This window comes from Ciconia boyciana, chromosome 5 (genome assembly GCF_034638445.1).
Source record: "Ciconia boyciana chromosome 5, ASM3463844v1, whole genome shotgun sequence".
NCBI classification, from domain to species: domain Eukaryota; kingdom Metazoa; phylum Chordata; class Aves; order Ciconiiformes; family Ciconiidae; genus Ciconia; species Ciconia boyciana.
The window spans coordinates 11084276-11106787 of NC_132938.1; the positions used below are offsets into that span (position 1 = coordinate 11084276).

At 35.7% G+C, this 22512-nt stretch overlaps 1 protein-coding gene across 6 annotated transcripts in view; it reads left to right on the plus strand.

Annotated features, from left to right (window-relative positions):
• Window positions 1-22512, plus strand: part of RGS12 (regulator of G protein signaling 12) — a 94846-nt gene that overhangs the window by 42869 nt on the left and 29465 nt on the right. For all 6 annotated transcript variants that reach the window (XR_012042629.1, XM_072862261.1, XM_072862262.1 and 3 more), the window contains 6 exons: window positions 2646-2667; window positions 10780-10949; window positions 13940-14032; window positions 15217-15360; window positions 19796-19975; window positions 21203-21356. Coding sequence is in view for 5 of the 6 variants with exons in the window: in XM_072862261.1 (XP_072718362.1) it covers window positions 2646-2667; window positions 10780-10949; window positions 13940-14032; window positions 15217-15360; window positions 19796-19975; window positions 21203-21356 (763 nt within the window). In the remaining variant the exon portion in view is untranslated. The remainder of the gene's footprint in view (window positions 1-2645; window positions 2668-10779; window positions 10950-13939; window positions 14033-15216; window positions 15361-19795; window positions 19976-21202; window positions 21357-22512) is intronic.

Sequence of the window (22512 nt, forward strand, 5' to 3'; positions counted from 1 at the left end):
CTGCATGCAATTTCTGACAGGTTTATATTAAGATTTCTAAGTACTCACAAACATGTTTTGAACACATTACTGTGAATTCTTACACACTATTTACAAGCTTTAGTTTCTAGTTGGTTTTGTTGAATTAAGTGGATTTAGTTCAGTTACACAGATGAATTTAAAGAAATTTTCTTAAAATAAATTTTATTCTGTGATCTACAGAAGTAAACTGATAATGCTTGGAACATGCTGGGTAGTTTTAGTGACCCTGTAATGTAAAAAAAATACCATATAGTTGTAATATATCAAAACCAAAGGGAAATTTAAAATATCTTAATAGCACAAAAATAGGTGGTTGATACTTAGATAAGAAATTCTGTTATTCTTATGGGTACTATTTTTTTTTTTAATGTTTAAACATAATTACTAGAGCCTTGCTTGGAGAGATTTTAAGATGTTGATACATGTAATGTAACGTGCATTAGCCAAAGCATTTAAAATAAACACACAAAACCAACCCATGGTGTGTAGAAAGCTCACTGCATTAACTTATGCTAAATGGATTGAGGTAAAACTATATCTCATTGTCCATAGAACTTAAGTGGTACTATTACTGTAATGTTTGAGCTTTTCTATGAAATCACACCATTTTTCCTTTAAAATGATATTTTACAATTGTTAACTTCCCAGTTTTTGAAAAAAAATAGTGTAAATATTCTTTTTACTACTATGAGATCCTATTCATTTTACTTGATACCTTTCAAAAACATGAAGGAGAATTGTACTAGGTGTTTGAATCTAGATTCATGCAAGCTGCCAAAGTAAGTGACCATTCCTAATATGTATATATTTTGAAAGTGTTTTTATTTTTTTTCTGTCTCGTGTAAACTGGTACTATTACTTTACTTTGAGTCATCCTTTTCTTCATTCTTTGAGAAATGACATTGAAATTGTTTATTCATCAGCTGTTCTGTACAGTATGTGAATAAGAAATTAGAAGCAATCATAATTATAAAACAGATTTCAGTAATGTAAATTAAATTTTCTAAATTACAACCATGAATTAAGTTACAGCTTCTGAATGCATAATATGCTTGCTAGACTTAGGTGCAAAATACAAGTAGAAATGATGTCCTAAGCCTCACTGAAGAACTGTACCCAAAACAGAAGTGCTTTTTGGATACCTGAAACAGTGCTATTAAAAAGAGTGAGAGGCCTGGATACACTTTTGATTATATTATTATGCTTCACAGATTCAGAAACATTTATTTTTGTGTAGTTAAACAAGAAGTGCCATCATTTTTTTGATCTTTTCTATGAAAGATGTATTTGTGTTTATCTGAACTAACACCAGAGGAATGATGTCAATAGAGACTAGTTTAAACTTTGAAAGTTCCAGAATGCTTGTATTCAAAACTAGATCAGATCCTCTGCTGCTGATGTGAATGGTGAGGCCACAAGAGTTTATAACAAGTGATGTTCTTCAGATAGTGTTAACAGCAGTATGAGATCCTGCAGTGAAACAGAAAAGAGGAAGAAAGGAGAAGATATTATTCTTTTAGGGATTACTAAAGGTTTTTGTGGATTTTGAAGGGGAGAGGGCCAAGGCTGGAAAATACAGACAAACCTTGGAGAGACAGTTTTTTTTCTTGAGTTGTGTATATATGTATGGTTTTTTCTTCTGTGTGTTTTCCTTCTTGAAGAAATTGTAGGTATTATAGGGCATTCTTTCCTAGCTTTTTAACGAGCAGTACCAAATAAGAGTTTCTTTTTAACTGTTTAGAAAGTTACTTAAAGATTCAAGGACACTTTAAATGACCAAGAAAAGATTCCCCGAACTAAAATAATAATTTTTAATAGCCATTAAAAATCAGTACAAACTTAAATCTAAAAATCAGCTGTCCTTCCAGTCTTTCACTTGGCTGAGTGTCAGGGTGCAAGCTCTGAAGTACATGTTTGGGAAATGGTCACCTACTTGGTTTTACAGAAATGTTAGCTGCCTTGAGGTAATTTGTGATCAAAGGTGAGAAGGTTAGGGTAGATAAGGATATAAACTTCAAAATTTCACTAGAAGACTAATTGTCCTTGAAAATTTGATGTAAAATACTAGTAGAGATGGTGAGGAGTTCTTACCTAGCTTATTGGAAACACTCTTAACATTCTTTTGGCTCTGTGGAAGTCAGAAGGGACTGGCAGGGGAAGTTTTCAGTCATCTGACTGACAAAATACCACATTTAATTTTGATTCCACACATCTCCAGATAGTGCAGAAAAATAAAGCATATGAGGTGTTGTTTTCATTTTAAGTCTTTGCAGGTCAGTTTTAAGGTATCTGCTTTCTCACATACACCAACCGATTGATGCTATTCACCTAAGGACTGTTGGAAGCATTGTAGCTGCTCACAACAGGAAGTACTTCATCCAGTAAATACTAGTGGGATCAAGTTCCAGGACAGTGGTTAAAAGGCCTAGGGTGAATTTCATGGTGGGGATGAAACACCTGTGAGAAAGTAACAGCTGGGTTCTTTAGATTTTCCTCTCTCATGTTATCTGTTGTTAATAAGATGATAAAAGTAGCTAACACTTCAAATATTATGTGAAGCTCAGAGATTTCTAATACTTATCATGAAACTTAAGTAACACTTATTTTTCTCTTTCTTATTGCAGTCAGCAACTGTTTCTGATGGAGGTAAGCTGAAGCTTGTTTTTACTTTTATAATTAAAAGGAATCAATTTTCCACATTAAGCAACATAATATGTGGTAAATAAGGTGATGTATTGCAAGATGTGAGTCCAGAGTGGTGCAGAACTCTGTGACTTCTTTGGGAACTGTGCCAGTGAAGATATTGCAGGATTATGTTCACGTACTTTCACTGATTTCATTTGCCTAATTTTTTTTGTGGCACATCTCTCTATGTATGCACGTTTTTATTATAACTAGGCTTCTTCATTCATAATAATAAAGAGGCAGAGCTGGTAGACTTTTGTATAATTGGATGGTAGATAAAATCTTTGTTCTGTTTTACTGTCCTTTACATACCCTGTTTGCTTTTGAAGAGATATGCTCTAGCTCCTAAGTTGTAAGCTGTTGGTGCATTTGTTGAGGTTGAAATTTCTTTACAGTGTGATGCATTTTGAGAAGGGGGTAAGTAATTTGATATTTGTAAAATCCCAGCGTGGAGCTTTTGCAGTCCTGGAGTACTTCTAAGTAAACTCCTCTTTATGTCACCTAAGCTGGTTTGTTTTGATTTTAACATGGCTTTAATGTTTTAAAGGATGTCCACTCTTTGCTAAACATTAGAAGGTAATTTCTCTGAACCTTTGAAGCTAATTGAAACAGTTTAAGTATGCTTCCTTAATGGAATAAAGGAATTTGTATAGTTTAGGGTATACAAGAGATGCCTTTTCTCACTTGTCTTGCTTGGCAGGAGCTGGTTCACTTGATCCTGCAGAGAAACTCACTTACATACATACTACTATGTTTGCTGTTCTTTGACAACAGTACAAGACAATTTTATTAAATAAAAAGGGGACAAACTGTGTTGCTCTAACTAGTGCAGTGAAATTGGAGAATGATTTTGAATGGTAAGGATAATTTTTTCTATTAAATGCAAATGTAAATGCAAAATTAGCAATGCTGTTCACAAAACTCCATCATGTCCTAATTTCTGATTCCTTGCAAAACTAAAACTACATTTTAGTAGTTTAGTATTTTTAGTTTAGTAGTTCAGTAGTAGAGAAACATTACTGTTTTGGTCCTTTTGACAGAGACGTTTTCCAATATCTGGCTGACTTTGTCAGATATTTTCCTTCTCTATTGCTGACAGTCTGCTGCTGTAACAGTACTTCTGTCCAGATGAGAAGATAGACTCTATATTGTATGTCTTGTCTGTAAAGTGACAAAAGAAGGAAACAGAAAATAATTATGTCTATTCTGCTTTCTATTTCTAAAATGTAGCCTATGTTTTTGTGGGAAATATATGTATTTTTTCCCCCAGATGTTACATGTTTGATATAAAAATCAAGACAAAGCACAGACTTTTCTTGTTTGTGTATGTAGCTGAATTAAGTTCCAGGTGCTAAGGGGCAAAAGATTGATCTTTTTTAGCTAAAATGGAATGTACCATTGTCTCCATGAGGGTTCTTGTTCCATGTTAATGAAAAATATTTTACTTCTGTTGCCTATCCAAACTTGGAGATCCCTGTGATAGTACTCATATGATAGTCATTTCAAGCTTTTTATGCTTCCAGCTGAAAATTTATTTTAAAGATCTGACTTATTTTCAGTTCTTCCAATATGACTTTTGTATTTCATTCCAATCCTGTAGGTAATTGTGTTTTCACAATTAATTCTATACAGTTTTGTGAAGTCATGAAATCTAAGGGCCATGTAGGTTGCAGAGGTGAAAGAACAAACAATAAGTTATATGCAGTTTTTGTGCTGAGTTGTATGACCTATTTTTACAGCTAGTGCTGAAAATTTAACATGGACTCTCTCTTCATTGTTAAATGCTACTTAAGGCAGGGTGTGTAATTTATGTAAAAAGCAGTAGTTGAACTATACTGAGTAATACTGAATCAATGCTTAAATATCTAGAAAGTGGATTGGAAAAATAAGAACCAGAGAGACTGTAACCAGAAAAAGTGAAATGAAATAAAATCCTAATTCATTTAATTTAGAGCTGTATTGAGTAAAAAGCTCTGATTCATGTCTGAATTACATTTTCAGGCTTTCACTTTTATTGAATATGTCACAGCACTGAAATTTTTCCAATCTTCTCTAATCTCACTAATTCATTAATAGATCCACATGTTTACACGTCTTAGGGCATGTCTAGATTAGAGAAATTTTCACTAGTGTAACCATTAGTATAGCAGTGCATACTTCCATTCCTAGACTAAATTTTAATATTAGTGTTTGTACGTATAACTAGATACTATAAATACTGTTCTTAAGCTTTAGTCTGGGAAGGGAAATTTATGTGTAAAAAGTAATTATTATGTGTTTATATACATCCCTTCAGTATAATAGGAGGTACGACAGCTCTCTGTACATTTTCTTTCCAAGATCAATGAAGCCTCATGTCATATGGCTTTTATTACATTAGAGCCAGGCGCTGGAAACCATCTACCCCTTGTTGCATTTATTTTACATGATAACTCAGCTTGTGCAAGTCTGGGATGTTCTCATCAGCCAAAACTGTGCACTTGGGCTTTGCAAGATAGGTGACGTGTAAGAGATACAGGTACTGGAATTAGCATTGTTTCCAGAGATGCCGACCAGTAGCAACTCTTAACTGTAATTGATTTGTTTAATGAACTGCAGACAATCAGAATGCAAACTGTAATAATGCTTAGATGCAAGTAACTGCTATAGATCAATTAATCTGCAGCACCTATGCTCTAGGAATAGCAGAAACCATTTTATGTTACTACAATGACCTGTAATTAGCAGATTTCTCCTACTTCCCATCTTGGAAACTGTCCATTTCTGCTGACTGTAGGAATAGCGAGAGTGCATACACAGCATGCAGGCTGTGCCTGATGTTTTGAGCACTGTGCCATCTAAATCATCACAGGGATGATCAATAGTTTCCAGCTAATGTCTGACTTTGGCTATTGCTACCTTAGACGGCACTTTACAAAGGGAAAACCTTAAGGTCAAAGGACATATAATAGAAGTACATCATCATGCATCTCCCAGACGGACAGGTGGTGCGGAATCTGAGCTATTGAGAATGTCCAAGTCAGTTCTTACCTGCTATTCTCTACAGAGATCAGTTCCACAAGGCTTGAAGTCTATTATTTCCAAATACTTAAGCATAACATACTATATGCATGTGTTTTTCCTAAGATACTACTTTGCTGTAGTTTCAGCTGATTTTTGGTTTTACTGTTCATCACCTGGAAAGAATTTTCATAAGGAAAAGGGTTCTTAAAGACTTTTTTGAAAGGGATCTGTTGTTTACAATAATAAATAATGTAAAACTGTATGTAAAAAAGTAACTAAAGAAGGTAGAGCAAAAAATCCGCAGTGAAGTCCAAAATAAAACAAAACACGGTTTACACTTTTTACATATAAATACAGATGGATTATTTCCTCCAACAAGTATGTGACTTATTTGTCAGTTACATTGGTGGTGCATGCTTGCTGTAGCTGTGTTCCACTGTAACATAAATAATTCAAGTTCCTTTAGCAGCAGTGGCAAAAGGTCTTTTCTTTAAATTATTTATGTAGCATTTTATAATGCTTTGTGTTAAGTATACTATTGCTTTCCTCTGCTTGAAGCCATGAGGGTAAAGAATCAATTTGTTTAGAATGGTGTTAGAGGCTACCAGGAATTGCTGAGGGGAAATGCGTTAGCTTTCCTTATCCCAAAGCTGCAGAGGAACAATGTGCTGTACAGTAAAACTAATCTGCACCCAATGGGTTCCGGGACGTTACAGCTGAACTTGGTATGGATTCAGGAGGATGGCTTTCAGTGAATGGCTTGAAGTATTTGATTAAGTGGCACCACAGTGGTTCTTACCAGCTTTATCCAGGTAACGAACTTAGTGATTAACTGGAATATCTTAATTATATGAATTTATGCATTTCGATGATTGCAAGGAATACATGTAGCTTCTCACCATAATAAAAAGTATTCATAGGTCGAAAAATGTATACGGATTTTATGAAAAAATGCATACAAAACCATCCTTAATTAATTGTATTCAGACCTACTGCTTTATATTATTTAAATCAAAACTTTCAGAACCATCTTTTCCTGTATACTTTCAAGATTTTGGCTGATTAAACGCCTGCATTTTGTTACATAATGCTGGATTTGTAAAACAAAACCAAGAACCTCCACAGAATGTGTAAACATCAAAGGTGTAAAAGATTTTTTTTCTGTGGAGTTTTAGGAAACACTCTGTGTCAATTCTCTGTTTGAAGAAGGTAATAAATGAAACTGAATGAGTTTGCACAGAAAGGGGTGCTTCCTCGCTAGGTACGGTGGTTCTTGAACAGAACAGAAATAAATTTAGGTCCCTGGGATTCGGGATGCTTGAGTAAGGAGCTTCCTTTTACAGGTAATGCAAGATGAGTTGGTGCTTCCACACAGTAAGGAAAAAGGAAGGCAGGCGTTAGGAAACTTCGCAACACTGCTAAGTCTTCTGTGCACCTGAGTTGGGGTTTTCACAGTAAACTCTTTTGGCATCCTGGGATTCCCAAGAGCTAATCTTCCTTAAGATATAATCTTCCTTATATATGAAAACTTAACAAGAAGGAGGAGGCCACTTTGCACAACAGCCTTGCGGTTAGAATGTTTGAGGGTGGGATCAGGGCTCTGTTTCCTCTAATGATCATCATCGCAGAGTGATCATTAGATGAAATAAGTGACTCGGTTGGAAAGTTTCTCAATTCCTGCTTTCCAAAGTGGGCTGTGTGTGCCTAGGAATGCATGAGTTGTGAGAGTCAGGAAACCTGACACTGGAGGCTTACGTTGGAAACGTTCCTCTGCAAGGGGAGTGGAGCAGGAGTTATGGCTTATACAGTCTTCATTTAAGTGTGATTTGGATAAAGTGTGTACTAGTGTTAGAGTTGGCGGGGGTTTTTTCGTCCCATCTGACCTTTCTTTTTCTCTGATTCTAAATGGTATACCTGCACTAGGTTGTCACTGTTTTAATTGTGACTGTTGATATATGCGGTAAAAGAAACTAGAATAACCAAGCCTTTTCTGGGAAACAACCTTGTTCTGTGTTGTTTTCACGACAACCGGTACCCCAGCAGAAATCTGTACAGATTTTAAAAGCAAACTGACTGCATTTTTGTTTTAAGGGAAAATAAAGCAGTGTCAGGGTTAAATATGAATTCAAATAGTTCTTTGTGAAAAAATCTGAATTAGCTAAATAAAATCCACCAGAACAGAGACAGTTTAGGGTGAGTGAGTAATCCCTTAATGCTGCTTTAACACTTTGGAGGACCTGTGCCAGTAGCTCTCAAAGCTGTTGAAAATGCAGGCTTATTTTGGTTCATTTGTGTTCATGGGACCTCCAGAGTTGGCAGCATATCAGAGGAATGAGAACCCAGGGTAGTTTAGAGCAAATGCAAGTAACTTTGACAAGCTGGAGAGAGTGAGCAGCTGCTAGCAATTAAAGGTAGTTAGCAGTCACCCACTGGTGTAAACACTCAGAGACTGTAATTGCAGTTTGGCCATCCTGCCTGCCATAGGGAAGTTGAACAGCCATCACTTGGAGGGAGGAAGGCGAAGCTGACCTGCTAATGACTGCTGTGCCTACCACTGTGCAATCCTTTCTGAGTCCTGAGGCGCTGTGACTTGTGGATTTAGAGTTGAGCACTTCATGTGGCTACTCCCTAATTTCCCTCTGTCAGCCAAGTAGGTTTAAACGGTTTGGTATGTGGGATGAGTTTACCTTTCTGATTTTGCCTGAAAGGAACTAGGAAATTTTCAGTATTCATCACTGGAGAGCACTGGGGATTGAAACCTCTAGGAGTGAGGCAGTATCTGAAACTGTTCCAGATATATCAAGAAGTGGGTGTCTATTTATATCCTGGACTGTAAAATAAAACATATCCACCTGCAGAGTTAAAGCAAAATACTTCAGATAATAAATTTAGATACAATTCTCTTCAGATTCACATTAACTTCTTTCACAATAGCTTCACTGTGGTGACAGGTATTCTCTAATGAAGCTAACAGTTGACTTGGTTATGTGCTTTCATATGTCTTAAAGGAAAAAGTGAATAAATATTTCTTATTTAAAAATTTGACATTATCTGCTGAGTGTTTTTGATTAGCTTTGATTAATATGACATTTAGGCAAAGAAAAATATTTGTATACCTGATGTGTTGTTATAGTCCTTAAATATTATCCTTGTTGAAAATATAAAGTTACATTTTCATTCCTCCCTAATCTAATTCTCTGTCTTTGTCTTGCTTTGTCTTACTTTTGTCTTAAACAATAGCTTTGCTTACAGAAATTTGCTGTAGTTAACTGTTACATCTTAGTAAATATTTCTAAGCTATAGAATACATTTAAAAATGAAGTTTCAGAACTATTTTTTCTTTAATTTTTCTTATCTTTATAACTATAACTTTTTCCTATGTTCATAACTATCTTTGAATGGTCCTTCTTTTTCAAAGTTCATACTTCCAAGGAGGAACAGTAATGTTTTGTAACATAGAATTTGGAAATGCAAAGTGCTTTGAAATATATATAGCATAAAAGGAGAACTTGGGAGATCTTACAAAGTAGTAATTTTGGTGAAATTACTCCTTGCTTTAGTTAGTCCAGGTGATTAACTGCGGAAAATAATAAACAATAAAAATGTCGCTGTGAAGAATAGGCCATTTCTTACTGGTTGTGAATTTGGTTTTCTCAATCAGTTTACATTTATAATGAGCTGTATATTTGCTTTTCCATTTGGCATAGAATTATTGAAGATATCACCTATTTTATTTGAGGATATTATTTTCTCACGTCTATTACTGCTAATTTTTCAAAGAACTGAATGTATGCTTTTTTTTTTTTTTTAATCCCTTCATCACAGAATCATTCATTTTGACATCTCTCTAGTGCAACGTCCTGCTCAAAGTAGGGTCTGTTATGAGATCAGACCAGGTAGCTCAGGGCTTTATTCAGTTGTGTCTTCACAACTGATTAAACTTGAGATCACCTCTGTGAAGTGGGTATCTGCGAGTACTACTATGCCAAGTTTACATTTGTGTAAATGGAGATGAAGAAAGTGGTGATTTGTAAAAGGGCATACAAGAAATAAATGACAGGTTTGTGAATAGGACCCTGTTGTATACAGTTCCCGCTTTTACTTAGAGCAGCCATTTCTTTCACCTTTACACTTCTGTGAACAAGCGGTCACTTCTTTAAGAATTTATTGTTTATTGTTCATGCTCTGTTTAATGATGTGTGATAAAGATAATCTGGGTCAATACTTGAAACTATTACAGTCACGCTGCTACACAAGGTTGCGTTTTCCTGAATTCTCTACGGGTTCTTGTTAATTTGTCTTTCAGAATACAAAAGAAATTTCTGTTTTCCTGAGATCTAAAGAATCCGATCATTTATCAACTTGGGGTCTCCAGATTATTGCACTATGTTGCTTGAGTCTGGAAGGGAGTAACAGATCCCTGTTTTTGTCAGAAACTCTGATAAATTTAGGACCTGTGGTTTGATACCTCTACTTTCCATGGATGAGGAAGGCATCCATTACTAGCTTTTTCCTTGATGTTCTTTTTCTCATTTGACTTCTTTCCTAAATTTTCAGCATTTAATGGGAATCTCTCATTTCTATTAAAAACTTCACATAGTCCCTCTCTGCTGATTTAAGAGTGTATGAGATTTTGCTATCTCCTATCACCTAATAGGTTTTTTCTCACTTTCTGGTGAACAGTGGGTCCTTAAAGGTCTACTTTCCTTGGATAATCTTACGAAGGATTGCAGTCCATGAGGTGAGGAATGCAAGCAGAAAATTTTGTCCAAAATATTTATTTTTTGACGCAAGAAAAGAGATTTCCTTCTGTGCTTGCCCTTTTGTTTTGGGTAGGGGATTGCTATTAAGACATTAATTTAATTTTCTTTGCAGTGGAACAGAAGAAAATTGAGAGATGGTTGGGGTTGCTTTATCTATGCAGCTGCTCCTAATAAAAATGGCAAGGGATATTTTGAAGTCTGCACTACTTTCAACTTGAGCAGGAGGTGTGATAAATCAAGTAAACAATGCTGAAGAGTAGAAGTGAATAATATTTTATTGACAAATTTGTTCATTCTGTTTTAACAGAGCTGAATAGTACTGATTTAAAAGACTGCATCAGTGAAAATAGCCTCAGTAGCAATGCTAGTCTTCCCAGTGTACAGAGCTGCCGACGACTTAGAGAAAGAAGAGTTGCAAGCTGGGCAGTTTCATTTGAGCGTCTTCTTCAGGATCCTGTTGGTGTTAAATATTTTTCGGTAAGCTTTGAAGGATGGTAAGAGGCCTTTCAAAATTGCTGCAGTAATTTTTCTGTATTCTTTTTTTCTTTCTTGGCAGGATCCTTACATAGGGCAAGAGATAGGGGTTTGTTGTTACACAGTTGTTATCTGAGCATCTTTCCAAGTTTAAACTGCTTCGCAGTTGAATAAAAGTTCATAGTAATACGCATATTGCCATGTATTTCTGGATAGCAAAAGTTTCAGATAAAAATGGAGGCTATACTTTGCTTTGTATCCGAACTTTTAAAAAGCTTCCCCATTTTATAAAACAATTACATCTGGTTACATTTGTATCTGTAGCCTTTTAAAAAGAAAGAGACAGTAGTTTCAGTAGTTTCCTGAGAATTGGTAATCTATTCATGTTTGCCTATTGAAATGTTGGAAGCTGTGTAGAACATTTTTTCAATGATACAGTTGCCTATCTTCCTGCAAAAGGTTTTTAGAAATACTTTTTGGAAGTAGTTAAGGTAGCTAACAGCACTGGTTAAAGCTGCAGCTTGCAGGAGTAGTGTTGAGTATTTGCAAAGCATACATTAAGCTTCTTCACAGCACATTTATGAAGTTGTCAGTAGTATCATCTGTTTTACATGTAAGGAAATAGAGGTTTATACACTTTTGCATTGTTGCACTGAAAGTCTGTTGCTGATTCTGAATCACAAGGACATTTTGTGCTGGCCAAATAATTTTCACAAACAGGACATAAAGAAACTTATGGTATAAGAGATGTAGATTATTGGACTCCTTTACTTGATACAAAAGTACATTAAAATATCAGATGATTAATAAGCAGACTTCTATATTAAATGGTGTGGAAACCCAGAAAAACATGTTAACAGTGAACACCTGTTTGTGGAAACAAAGAAGGTGAAAGCAAAATAATATATCCTGGATGTTATGTTCCCTGTCTTTCCATTTTTCTTAGTAGAGTAGCCTAAGAGTTATTAGCGTTTCTGCTTAGATACTGAGATGACTTCTCAGACTGAAAGAAAAAATACAATTTTGATCTGATGCTAGAATCCACCTGAAAAATGATATAGTTTGGGAGTGCGCTACTGAAAGTTTAGTTGTCTTTTCTCATTACTTTTAAGCCACCAGTAAACTTACATACACGTAAGAGTGTAAGCCTTGGCATCTGGCATAAAGCAGAGTCATGGTGCCTAAAAAAAAATGCCTTTTCAAATGATAGGTTATCATTCCTTCAAAGGGAGGCTCAGAAAGCCCACGGACTGAGAAGGGAATCACCTGTAACTAGCCAAAAGATACAGATTTCTGCGAGTATTCAAGAACACTGGAGCATCAGCATTTAATTTACGATTGCATAGTAAGCATCTTGGTGCTTTTGGGATTCAGCATGCATAGGCCTTTCCTGAGGACAGCTTTGTCACAGAGCAGGAATTACTCTCTAAGAAGAAGAGATTTTGCATGTTTTGCAAATACTCACATTTTGCATAATAGTCTGCTGATTAGAGCAGTCATCCAGGAAGTGAGAGGCCTGATTGCAAGTTCCCTCCTCAAGTGGTTCAGACCAACATCTCCAGCTTCCCAGCCATGTGTGACAACTGCAAGGCTACATAATGTTCCAACTGGGGCACTGCTCAGTCTTCCTGATGAAGCTGAATTGTTGCGCAGCCAGCTGTGCCCAAATCACGTGGCCAGAAAGAAAGCAAGCAGGAGATTGACTATAAATTCATAGTGAAGACACTGAGCTGGGAAGTAGGCAGTTGGGTTCCAGTTCCTGCTCACTAATTTGATTCTCTTTTAATCTGTAATTACATGTAAAATGCAGAAATGTTCCCTGACTACTCTCTGGATTGTCTTTTAACATTTGATGTCTCAAGTTAGATATATGAAGAACTTTTAGTTTAAATTAAGAGATTGCTAGTGGATTTAGACTTCCTGTATTGTAGTTTATCTCAATTGCTTTCTTACAGTGGGACTCTCTAAACTCTATATAAATCTTAAAAGCACAAATAAAGTTAAGTTTTAAGTATTTCTGTGAAGGTTCCTCTTACACTGCTTTCTGAGACTGCCTTGTATGTTAAGGAAGCTTGAATGATACCACTGTGACACTTAAGTGAAGGTTGTGGCTTGTGGGCTGACTTAAAATAAAATTTCCAATTAAACACTGATACCTAAAGCTCTAAAGTGTAAACAGGCATTGTTCCAGTTACATGAATGCCTAGATAATTTTTTGAGAAGACCAAGTTAATTTTTTTAATATCTCCCCCCACTCCCCTGCCTCAGTTAAAATGCTTTCAAGAAACATATGCTGAGAGAATGTTGAATTATACAGATTTTAATTGAGGACAGTTTTTGGTTGTACAATTTCCCAACTGAATGGGGTCCCAGTCTTCATTTGGAGCGTTGGATGCTATAATATAAATGTCCTGATTATTGTGTGTTGTACTGGGAGATTTTTTTTTTTTCTCTAAGAATGCATTTTCCAATGAGAACCCACGTAACCACATCAGCAAGCAGTGATAAATGATTTTTTGTAGTTGCCATGTGATGCAGAAAGACACTGTAATGAATACAGAATTGATTACGGGCACTTCTCAATAAACATCTACTCTATTATACTAGTAGAACTGCAATTAAAGACAGCTGGTTTGCAGTGTAATTTTTAAATGTAGTTATAAATTATTTAAATTTTTATTAAAAGTTTATTCACTAGTTTACACACTACTTAACATGAACTTTGTCTTTGTATATGCAAATGATTTGATTGTAACTTGATGGATCCTTTTCAATTGTATACGTTTAAAAAGAAAACAGAAAGAAGAGAAGCGCTAGGCATATATTGGACACGCATAGATTTTTACTTCAGAAGAAAACTGGACTGTGAGACTGAAATGTTACCATTATGCAAACTTTAATATTCTATCAAGCATTATAAATATGTTGTTTGAAGTGGCAAGTAACTTATTTTCTTTATGAGACATTTATTTATTTGTTTATTTTTCCCCTAGGAATTTCTACGGAAAGAATTTAGTGAAGAAAATATTTTATTTTGGCAGGCCTGTGAATATTTTAACCATGTACCTGCACATGATAAAAAAGAGGTAAGTCGATGTTGTATTTCAATATGGTGTTGTTTACTAAAAATTGTTACTTCTTCAAGATTATTGAAATAATTGGAGCTGTGCTTGGTCTTTGTACTGTGACTTCACTAAAATAGGGTTGGAGCCTCAGTCTAATTTTCTCAATCCCCTGACAGTACTGTCCCAAGTTTAAGATATTGGATATATTTAGACTGCAGTGAAGTGCAGAGGTAGCTCTGTAAAAATGAGCTAAGGTATACTGGATGTTGAAAAAAGGCTAGCTGCAGTAGTCCAGTGTAAGGAAGTGCAGAGCAAGTTAATTTAACATGTCAAGGAGAGGCGAAAATTAGCCTCTGTTGTGCTCTTTCAGCTAGACTGCCTCCCCTAGCCAAGGTATTGTGGTTATAACTAACTTAGATATATCTGTTGCTGTAAGTGTAGTCATGTTCGCAAATTATGAGAATCTGCATCTCATCCTTTTAAGACAGTCCTGTGTTGGTCAGGCAGTTTTGGTGAATTTTGAATTTTGTGCAGGCGGCAACACTTCTGTCGACACCACGGCCAAATCTAGTCAGGTTTACGCTGTGGAAACAGTTTCATCTTGCAAGTCCCTCTTTGCTCTTTTGTGGACCACTGAGGTTTTTTCCCTACTTTCTTCTGTCTTCGAACAACGTATTTTCTGAACACCCCACCCTTCAGGGCTCTGAGCTCAATTTGGTGTTTTTTTCATCATTTTCAGAATGTGGGTGTTTCAAAGTAAACAAGTTAAAAATAGAGCATGAATGGTTTTGACCATAAATATTAATATATATACTTACCTTTTTCTAACTCCTAGAAATTGAAGCTTAGAGGATTTATTTAAATAGTAACTGTTATGTGAAAGGTCTCAAATCTAAAAAATCTACCCTCCTTTGTAAGACAGCGTTTGATATGCTTCACTTCTATTATTTTCATAGTTTGCTTATTTTAATTTTTATTTTGATGGCAACTTTTACTGCTTAAGAAATATTTGATGAATATTTGTAATTTTAAAGGAAAAACCCTATTTATATGTCTAAAACTAACAAAAGCTGTTACATGAAAAATGCTTATGTATTAAGGAAACTGGAATGCCTGCATTTTGGGTGGAATATATCAGTGTAAGAAATGCCTGTCTAAAAATATGGTTTTAAAGCAAACATACATTTAGCATTTCTTTTCTGTAGCTTTCTTACAGAGCTCGGGAGATCTTCAGTAAGTTCTTGTGTAGCAAAGCTACAACCCCAGTTAATATTGATAGCCAGGCACAGTTGGCAGATGATATCCTCAATTCTCCTCATCCAGATATGTTCAAGGAACAGCAACTTCAGGTAACCGTAGAAAACATGACTGCTCTACATTTATGTCTGTTATCTTTTCCTCTGAAGTACTTTAAAATCTATAAAAGTAGTTTCACATGTTGTATATTTTACTGTGTACAAAAAGACATTGAAGTCAAGATCATATAGGTTCTGTTAGCAGAATAGAAAAAGCCTGTATAATGGAAGGCTGCTTGACTGTTTTTTCTGTACATTTGCATATGTGTAGAAAATTTCCTTTAACTAAAAAATAATTTGAAAAATACTATTATTGAAATTAAGGTTCAGTACAAGTAAATAATTCCATGTGTTGCAACACCATTGCATATGGTGTTTGCGTATGGTTGCCCATTCTTTTCTTTAGTGGACAACTGTGTACACAAATAGTGTCTAATTTTGGTTAAAGTGGTTTGTAAAATATGTCTGTTGTATTAAAGGAGTCCTTCCCTTATGCTTTAATAGAACTGTCAGACAAAGAGCTTGTTAAAACTGTTGGTGTCTGAAGACCTCTGAAGTGGATGTATTTTAAATAATTATTGATGCTCAGAACAGAACAGTTATGTAACAACAGGATACACTTTACATTTTCTGTAGAATTTAAGTTTCTTCTTTTTTCTCCTAAGTAATCTCTTTGGTAACTCTCCCACCCTAACAATTTATTAGTAGAAATAATTTTGAGATCATGTTGTTTGGAAACCAAGGTTATAGCTTTAACTGCATAAATGAAGCAGGTTACAATCTTAGTCTTCGTGCAACCTCAGATCACATGGTTTTGGGGCAATCTGAGCAGGCGGGTTATAGTATCTTCCTCCATCTGCGAAGTGGAGGTAGAAAGGTAGGTCTAACTGCTGGTCTGGTAGCTTCTAGCATTACAGCTACCCTCCATGCACCTACCAAGGCCTGAGGCTTCTGTGGGAATTACCAGCCACTATCTTCCCAGACATTTTTTCATGCATTCCTCATCTTGGCTTTGTGGAGCCCATGCCTGAATTCCTCTTCATCCTCTCCCAGTTGTTTGGTGGAGCAGATGTTGTTCTGAGTCTGGTGGCTGGGCTGATGCAGGTTTTCTTCCTTCTTTGAAAATGTCCTTAGGTTGGAAGGCTCATACGGTGGGTAAAAATGTTGATGTGAAGTGCTGCTGTGGGTCTAATCCCAGCCACGTGGCCTGTCTGGACCTAACCTGTTTATCTCAAATTGTCAATGCTTCTGTAGTTCTCCTGTCACATCCCTCAATCAGGCCTGTTCCTCCCACTGAAAAATTAGGTGAAGCAGGATGAGAGTTACTTCTGCCAAAGTAAGCGTCCTTGGACCTAGGTGTGCCAGTTGAGGTACTAATGAGGTACTGGCTGAGGTTGCTGCTGGGTAATCAACTGCCTTGATGGCCCTTAATATCTTGGTTTCACTAAATGGTGGTTCTGCAGTGGATTGCTTTTGTGGTCCTGGTGGGTGGTATGACCTCGGGAACACAGAACTGTAGGTGTGTGTAGTTAGCACAACACACCCGCAGACTTTCAAAGTTCAGCTCACGGTGGTGACACCATATTAATAATACGAAGGCTCTGCATTTGTGGTCTTTCACGAGATTTTTTTAGGTTTCAGCACTGAGCATAAGAGTGCAAGGGTGCTGATCTGTGGTGGTCCTCCGACGAGTGTTATATGATGCTGGGGAATAGGGAGTGTTGCTGTAAGGCTGCAGTGGAGTTGCAGAAGTGTGTGTGGGAAAGTGCCTTGGAAAGCACTGCTGAAACCATTAGCTCTCAAGCACTGTCTGTTGGGAGTGCTGCTGGAAGTTGCTTTTTGTCCATAGCCTGACAAATTTGCCCTTGAGCCTGTTGTTAGAGGTGTTGTAATATGACAGTGTGGATGTTGCGAAAATATCTAGTTAGGGTTTCACTGTTTCTTATAATACAATAAGAACAAGTATTTTGAGTGTTTCTGGATGCAAGACAGTGTAGGTCACTTGAAGATACTAAAACAAGAATAAAATATTTACTTCATGGAGAGTTGCATAAATGTATGTAATTTTTTCTACTCTTGTTTACTTGTAAAGTTCAAATTATGCTTTTATAAGCTATATTTATCTTTCTCATTTGTAAGAACAAGAAATAGCATCTGCTAGATTTTTCCAATAAGCAGAAATCATTAACATGTGTAAATTACGATAATAATGCTAAATGTAGGAAATTGGGGGATGTAGAGTGGGCTAGCAATGTAGTAGGACAGATGATGATCAGCTCAAGAAAAAGTAGTTAAGCTGTCATCACTCTGTCCAGTAAAGTTAAAAGGTTGGAATGTTTTTGCTGTATTAAGTATATTTAATCTGCAGACTTCATCTCTGCAGTAACTCTCTTTGTGTCTCTTAGGAAGAATAAAGGAAAATACTGCAGAGAACTACCTAGCATCGAATAACAATTTAATCTTCTTTTGGTGCTAGATTCTGTGACAGGAGACAACTCTGAAAAGCTTTGTTTTTCATCCTGAAACTGTATTAAATTTAAGGTATTTAAGGTTAGCTGCATTGTAAAATAGTGTCTTATATTTTGGGGGCACAAATTGCATTTAGCTTAAAATATTGTGATTTGTTGAGCGTACCCTCTATACATTTCACTTCCTTGAAAACCTCAAGGACAAGTGAAGTATTTTGTATTTTTCAGTTAGCTTGTTTTTTGCATTTGTGTTGGTGTGTGCAGACTGCACTTACCATTTTTCCCCAGTAACTAACCTTGTATCAGCAGCTCGTCTATGAGTCTGTGAGATTGAGGCATTTTGATATCTTGTGATAATTGCTCCTCCATATTTTATGCTGTTTTGGCAATACACCACAGTGTTATTCTTTGAGTTCAACAGAATGCAAGGAACGTTTCTGAGCTCTATGCGTTGTGTACACTGAATAGTTTTTTGAGCCTTGACCTGAGGACTACATGTGCTCTGAAACTAGTTGACTTTGAATTTTGCCAGTGTACCTGTGGTCAGAGGATTGTATCTTTCATAGTATGAGAGAGAGATTCCCCCTTGTGAGCAGTTTTTCAAGTGGGAAGAGTAATTGACACTGGATTGTCTCTTTGACACTGCATTGAGGGCACATTAGTCTTTGTGCTGAGCTGTTTCAGCACATTAAGCTGGCAAAAATAACCCTACAAAAGTATTTTTTCCATAGCTTACCATGTGGAAAACAGTTCATTAGAGGGCCCAACAAACACGACGGGTAGCACCTAAGAGGGAATGGGAACACATGGGGGGCAAGGCAAGAATGTGGAAGTCGGCATTCAGTTTGAATTAGGTTTGTGTGACACTGCAGCATCTTGCTGTTTGACAGAAAAGCTTTGGGCTAACAGTTGTTGAGAAGGCTGTCTCTGCACAATCTGAAAAATTATTTCCATCTGCAACTGGGCCACTGTGGCTTAGTGATGGACTTCCCTGTAGACTCTTGGGAATGCCATAACCAGTTGGGTGGTGTATACCGTGCTTCGCTTGTATAGGGAATTTGTCATGTCTGAAGAAGGCGGCATTCATACTGTTTTTTCAGATCAAGTGAATCACTGGAGAAGACATTTTACTTTGTAAAAGTATGAATTCACTTAAAACTATAGGTTCGCAAAAATGGAACAAGAAATTCAAACGTTGTTTAGCATTTAAGAAATAACTTTTCTTCCTTTTACTTTCATAAATTTAGTTTTGGCTAAATTAGCCTCAGACATTTGCTCCAGGCCTGGTATAGAGCTGCTTCCTTCCTATGTAGTTAAAGATAAATGTTGGTCTTGCCCAGAGCAAACATTTTATGTAAACTGTTCTTTTTCAAGATCTTTATTTTATAGCACCTTGATTATTGAATCTTCTGAAGATACTGATCTTTTTTTTCCATATGATTGGGCACACGAACATTACATAATACTGTAAAGGACTCTCTGTTCCTCCCCACATCAGTAATTAACCTTGTGTATCTTGTATCATTGCATACTATTGCATATTGTGATTATATCGTATTCCTGAGTTTTAGACCATAAACTTTTTTTCTTGTTCACAGCTACCTTAAAACACACTTGTATAATTTAATCCTGTCACATATAGTACTGATGTAATAATCTTTAAAAAAGATTTTAAATGGCTAGCTTGCTATGCGCTTCACATGGAATGTACAAAGGCATAAATGCAGTAAAAGATGGCTATGAGGATGGTGTTGTTAAAGACTCTACAGCATCTCAGCTTCTCATGCACTTTGCACAAATCATAGCATTTTTCTGAACCTGTGCTAAGGCAGTAAATCAAATTATGCTTCATTTTAAATTGGTGCAGTTTATTTAGCCAGATCTAAACAAAAGTCATGCATGCTGCTGTTTACAGGTCCATGTCCTAAATTTTGTGGGAGTTGGCTGTTGTGAAATAGCTTCATTTGCCTGATGTGTTATTTAAGCTTATGTAACCATTATCCATTGCATTTTAATTTCAGATATTTAACTTGATGAAGTTTGATAGCTATACTCGCTTTCTCAAATCCCCCCTTTACCAAGAATGCATCTTAGCTGAAGTAGAAGGTCGTCCTCTTCCTGATCCTCAGCGTGTTCCCAGCAGCCCCACTTCTAAACACAGCATCAGTTCAGAGAAGTCCAATATCTCAACACCAAAAAAGGTTACCTTTGTGTTGTTGTTATCTGATAACTATGTTCTTAAATAATGTTTTTCAAGTTCTTTAGAAGATCAAAGTTAATATATTAAAAACAATTAGAATATTTGTTTAGTGGTGCTGGCAAATATAATTACAAAATCTTTATGTACTCGGTAAAATAGTTATTTTTTTTAATCCATACCTTTGAATCAGATTTCTAGCTATTGAATTCCTGAATATAATTTTAAATCTTTGTTATTATTTAAATATATATGTACAAATAAAAGTGAGGATTATTTTCAGAAGCTTATTTTGATTGAGTATTGGAATTAAGATGTGATATTTTAACCTTTGCTGAGAGCAGACATTTTATCAGAAGTTATTGGAGAAAGCTTAGCCTAATCTAACTCAACTTTGCAGAGGATAGTTTTTTAATTTCTTAGCCCCTACTGAACTAAGATAATTCTGTGTAAAACAGATACAGTTGCTTAAAAATTAGACCTGTAGTCTTACTGATCTCCTAACATTATTTAGAGTTTATTTTTTCTTCATGTAGATAATACCACCATAGTATTACATAACTGTATGGGTAAATTATAACTTTGCATTTTTCATGTCAATCACGACACATTAGCCCATCTGCTATTATGTATTTTTATGACTAGGAACCTTTTTAAAAGTAGCATTTTAAGGAATACTCTAATAATCTAAGAATAGTAGCTTGTTAAAAGCAAGTTTAGTTTAATATCAAACATTCCTGATGTTTGTATTCTTTAGCACTAGTAAATACTTTGATTATACCTGTAAATGTTAAACAATACTTTGTCATTGTCTTTAAATGCAGTTCATGTTCAAGCCTAGCCTAGGAAAAATATCTGAAATACAGAAATGAAATTTTGTGTTTTAAAAGCAAGGCAAATGGCTTTTCCACATTAACTTAGGCATTACTGGTGAGCTGTGGAGACTTCTTTCATGTTTGCAGGAGCTCTCTGACTTGTTTCCAGCTACCGTTTTGTAATTCCTACCAAGTAGCACACTTCCATCTACGTATTTCTTTTTGTTTCCACTGGGGTTTTTTTTTTTTTTGATTGCTACTGAGAGGCATGCTGGCATATACACTTGTGAGTGGGGTAAGGAAGATAGCTAACCTGACCATCACACTCTTGTTTTGGGAAGAAGTGTGGGAAGGTTTATTTTAGATAATACACTTACTGTGATCCAACCAATGATTTAACTGTGTTTTGATGATAGTTAAGTGGTAAATCAAAGTCAGGAAGATCTTTAAATGAAGAGTCAGGAGAGGAGGACACTGAGAAGAAAAAAAGGGGAACATTTTTCTCATGGTCAAGAAGTAAGAGTTTGGGAAAATCACAGAAGAGAAAAGAAAATGGTGATTATCCAAATGGTGAGTATTCACGTTCCACTGTGTTGCAAAGTTGTTTCAGCAATAGATGTGACTAATCTCATCATGTTTAGTTTGCATCTAAGTGCATCCTTGGGTGTGACAGACAGAAAAGAAACTGTCAAGTCAGAAGACCATAGTGGGGCTAGTATCACTGGAAGTTTTGTGGAAGCAGATGTACAAATAAATAGATAAATGTATGAAAATATTTAAATTTGGTTTTATTGACTTCCAAGAGACTTTTTTCCTGCTTTCCAGTATACTCTGCATTTCTGTGTGCTGGCAATTGCTTTTTCAAGGAGAGCGCTACTATTTTTATAGTAAGATAATTTCAACTCTTTACAGAGAAGTTCAGGAGCTGTACATGCAAATAGTGCTATAGTTACACCTATTTAAAAATTCCTCCATCTGCATTATCCTACCTTTCTTTCTTTTATTAGTACCACACAGGTATGTTCACTTTTGAACACACTCACTACCTGTTTCCACCTTTCCTGACTAAAATGAAAAGAGTCAGAGTTATGGAAACCTTTGTAATCTGCTGTTTTGTTACTTAACTGTTTTTGAGAGTTTAAGGAAGACTTCCCCTATGAAAGCACCTGTACATGGCCTCTAGAGGAAGAGATGAAAATTTTGCATTAACTCATTCCATCGAGTTAAAAATAATAGAGAAATTCCACTGAAGCACCAAATTTGGACCATATTGTTACTGTGGTTTCTTCTTCTCTATTTTCTAGTAAAGGTCCAGACCCACAAGACATCTTTGATCACATGGATAGTTTAAGTGTTCTCATTACGCTCATTTGTGAAAAGACGTCAGAGGCATTTGCTAAGATTATAGACTTAAACTTCTGAAAGTGACTAGTGATTGTCTTAGATTTTAGTTTTCTAGCCCTATACATGCACTTTTAAAAATATTTATTTCCCTTCAAAATATCTGAAGAGGTAGAATAATTTTTAAATTTTTAAAAACACTTTAAGATTAAAAAAAGGCTTTTAGTTTTTTGGGTTTTTTTGGTTTTTTTTTTTTTTTAAATATAAAAGCAAGTGGGGTTATTCAAGGGTTACATAACCAAGAAATACTTGCCCAAATACTGTTTTGGTTTTCCATGCTTCAGTGAACAGTATGAAGATTTGGTGTTTTTTCCTTTAATGAAAA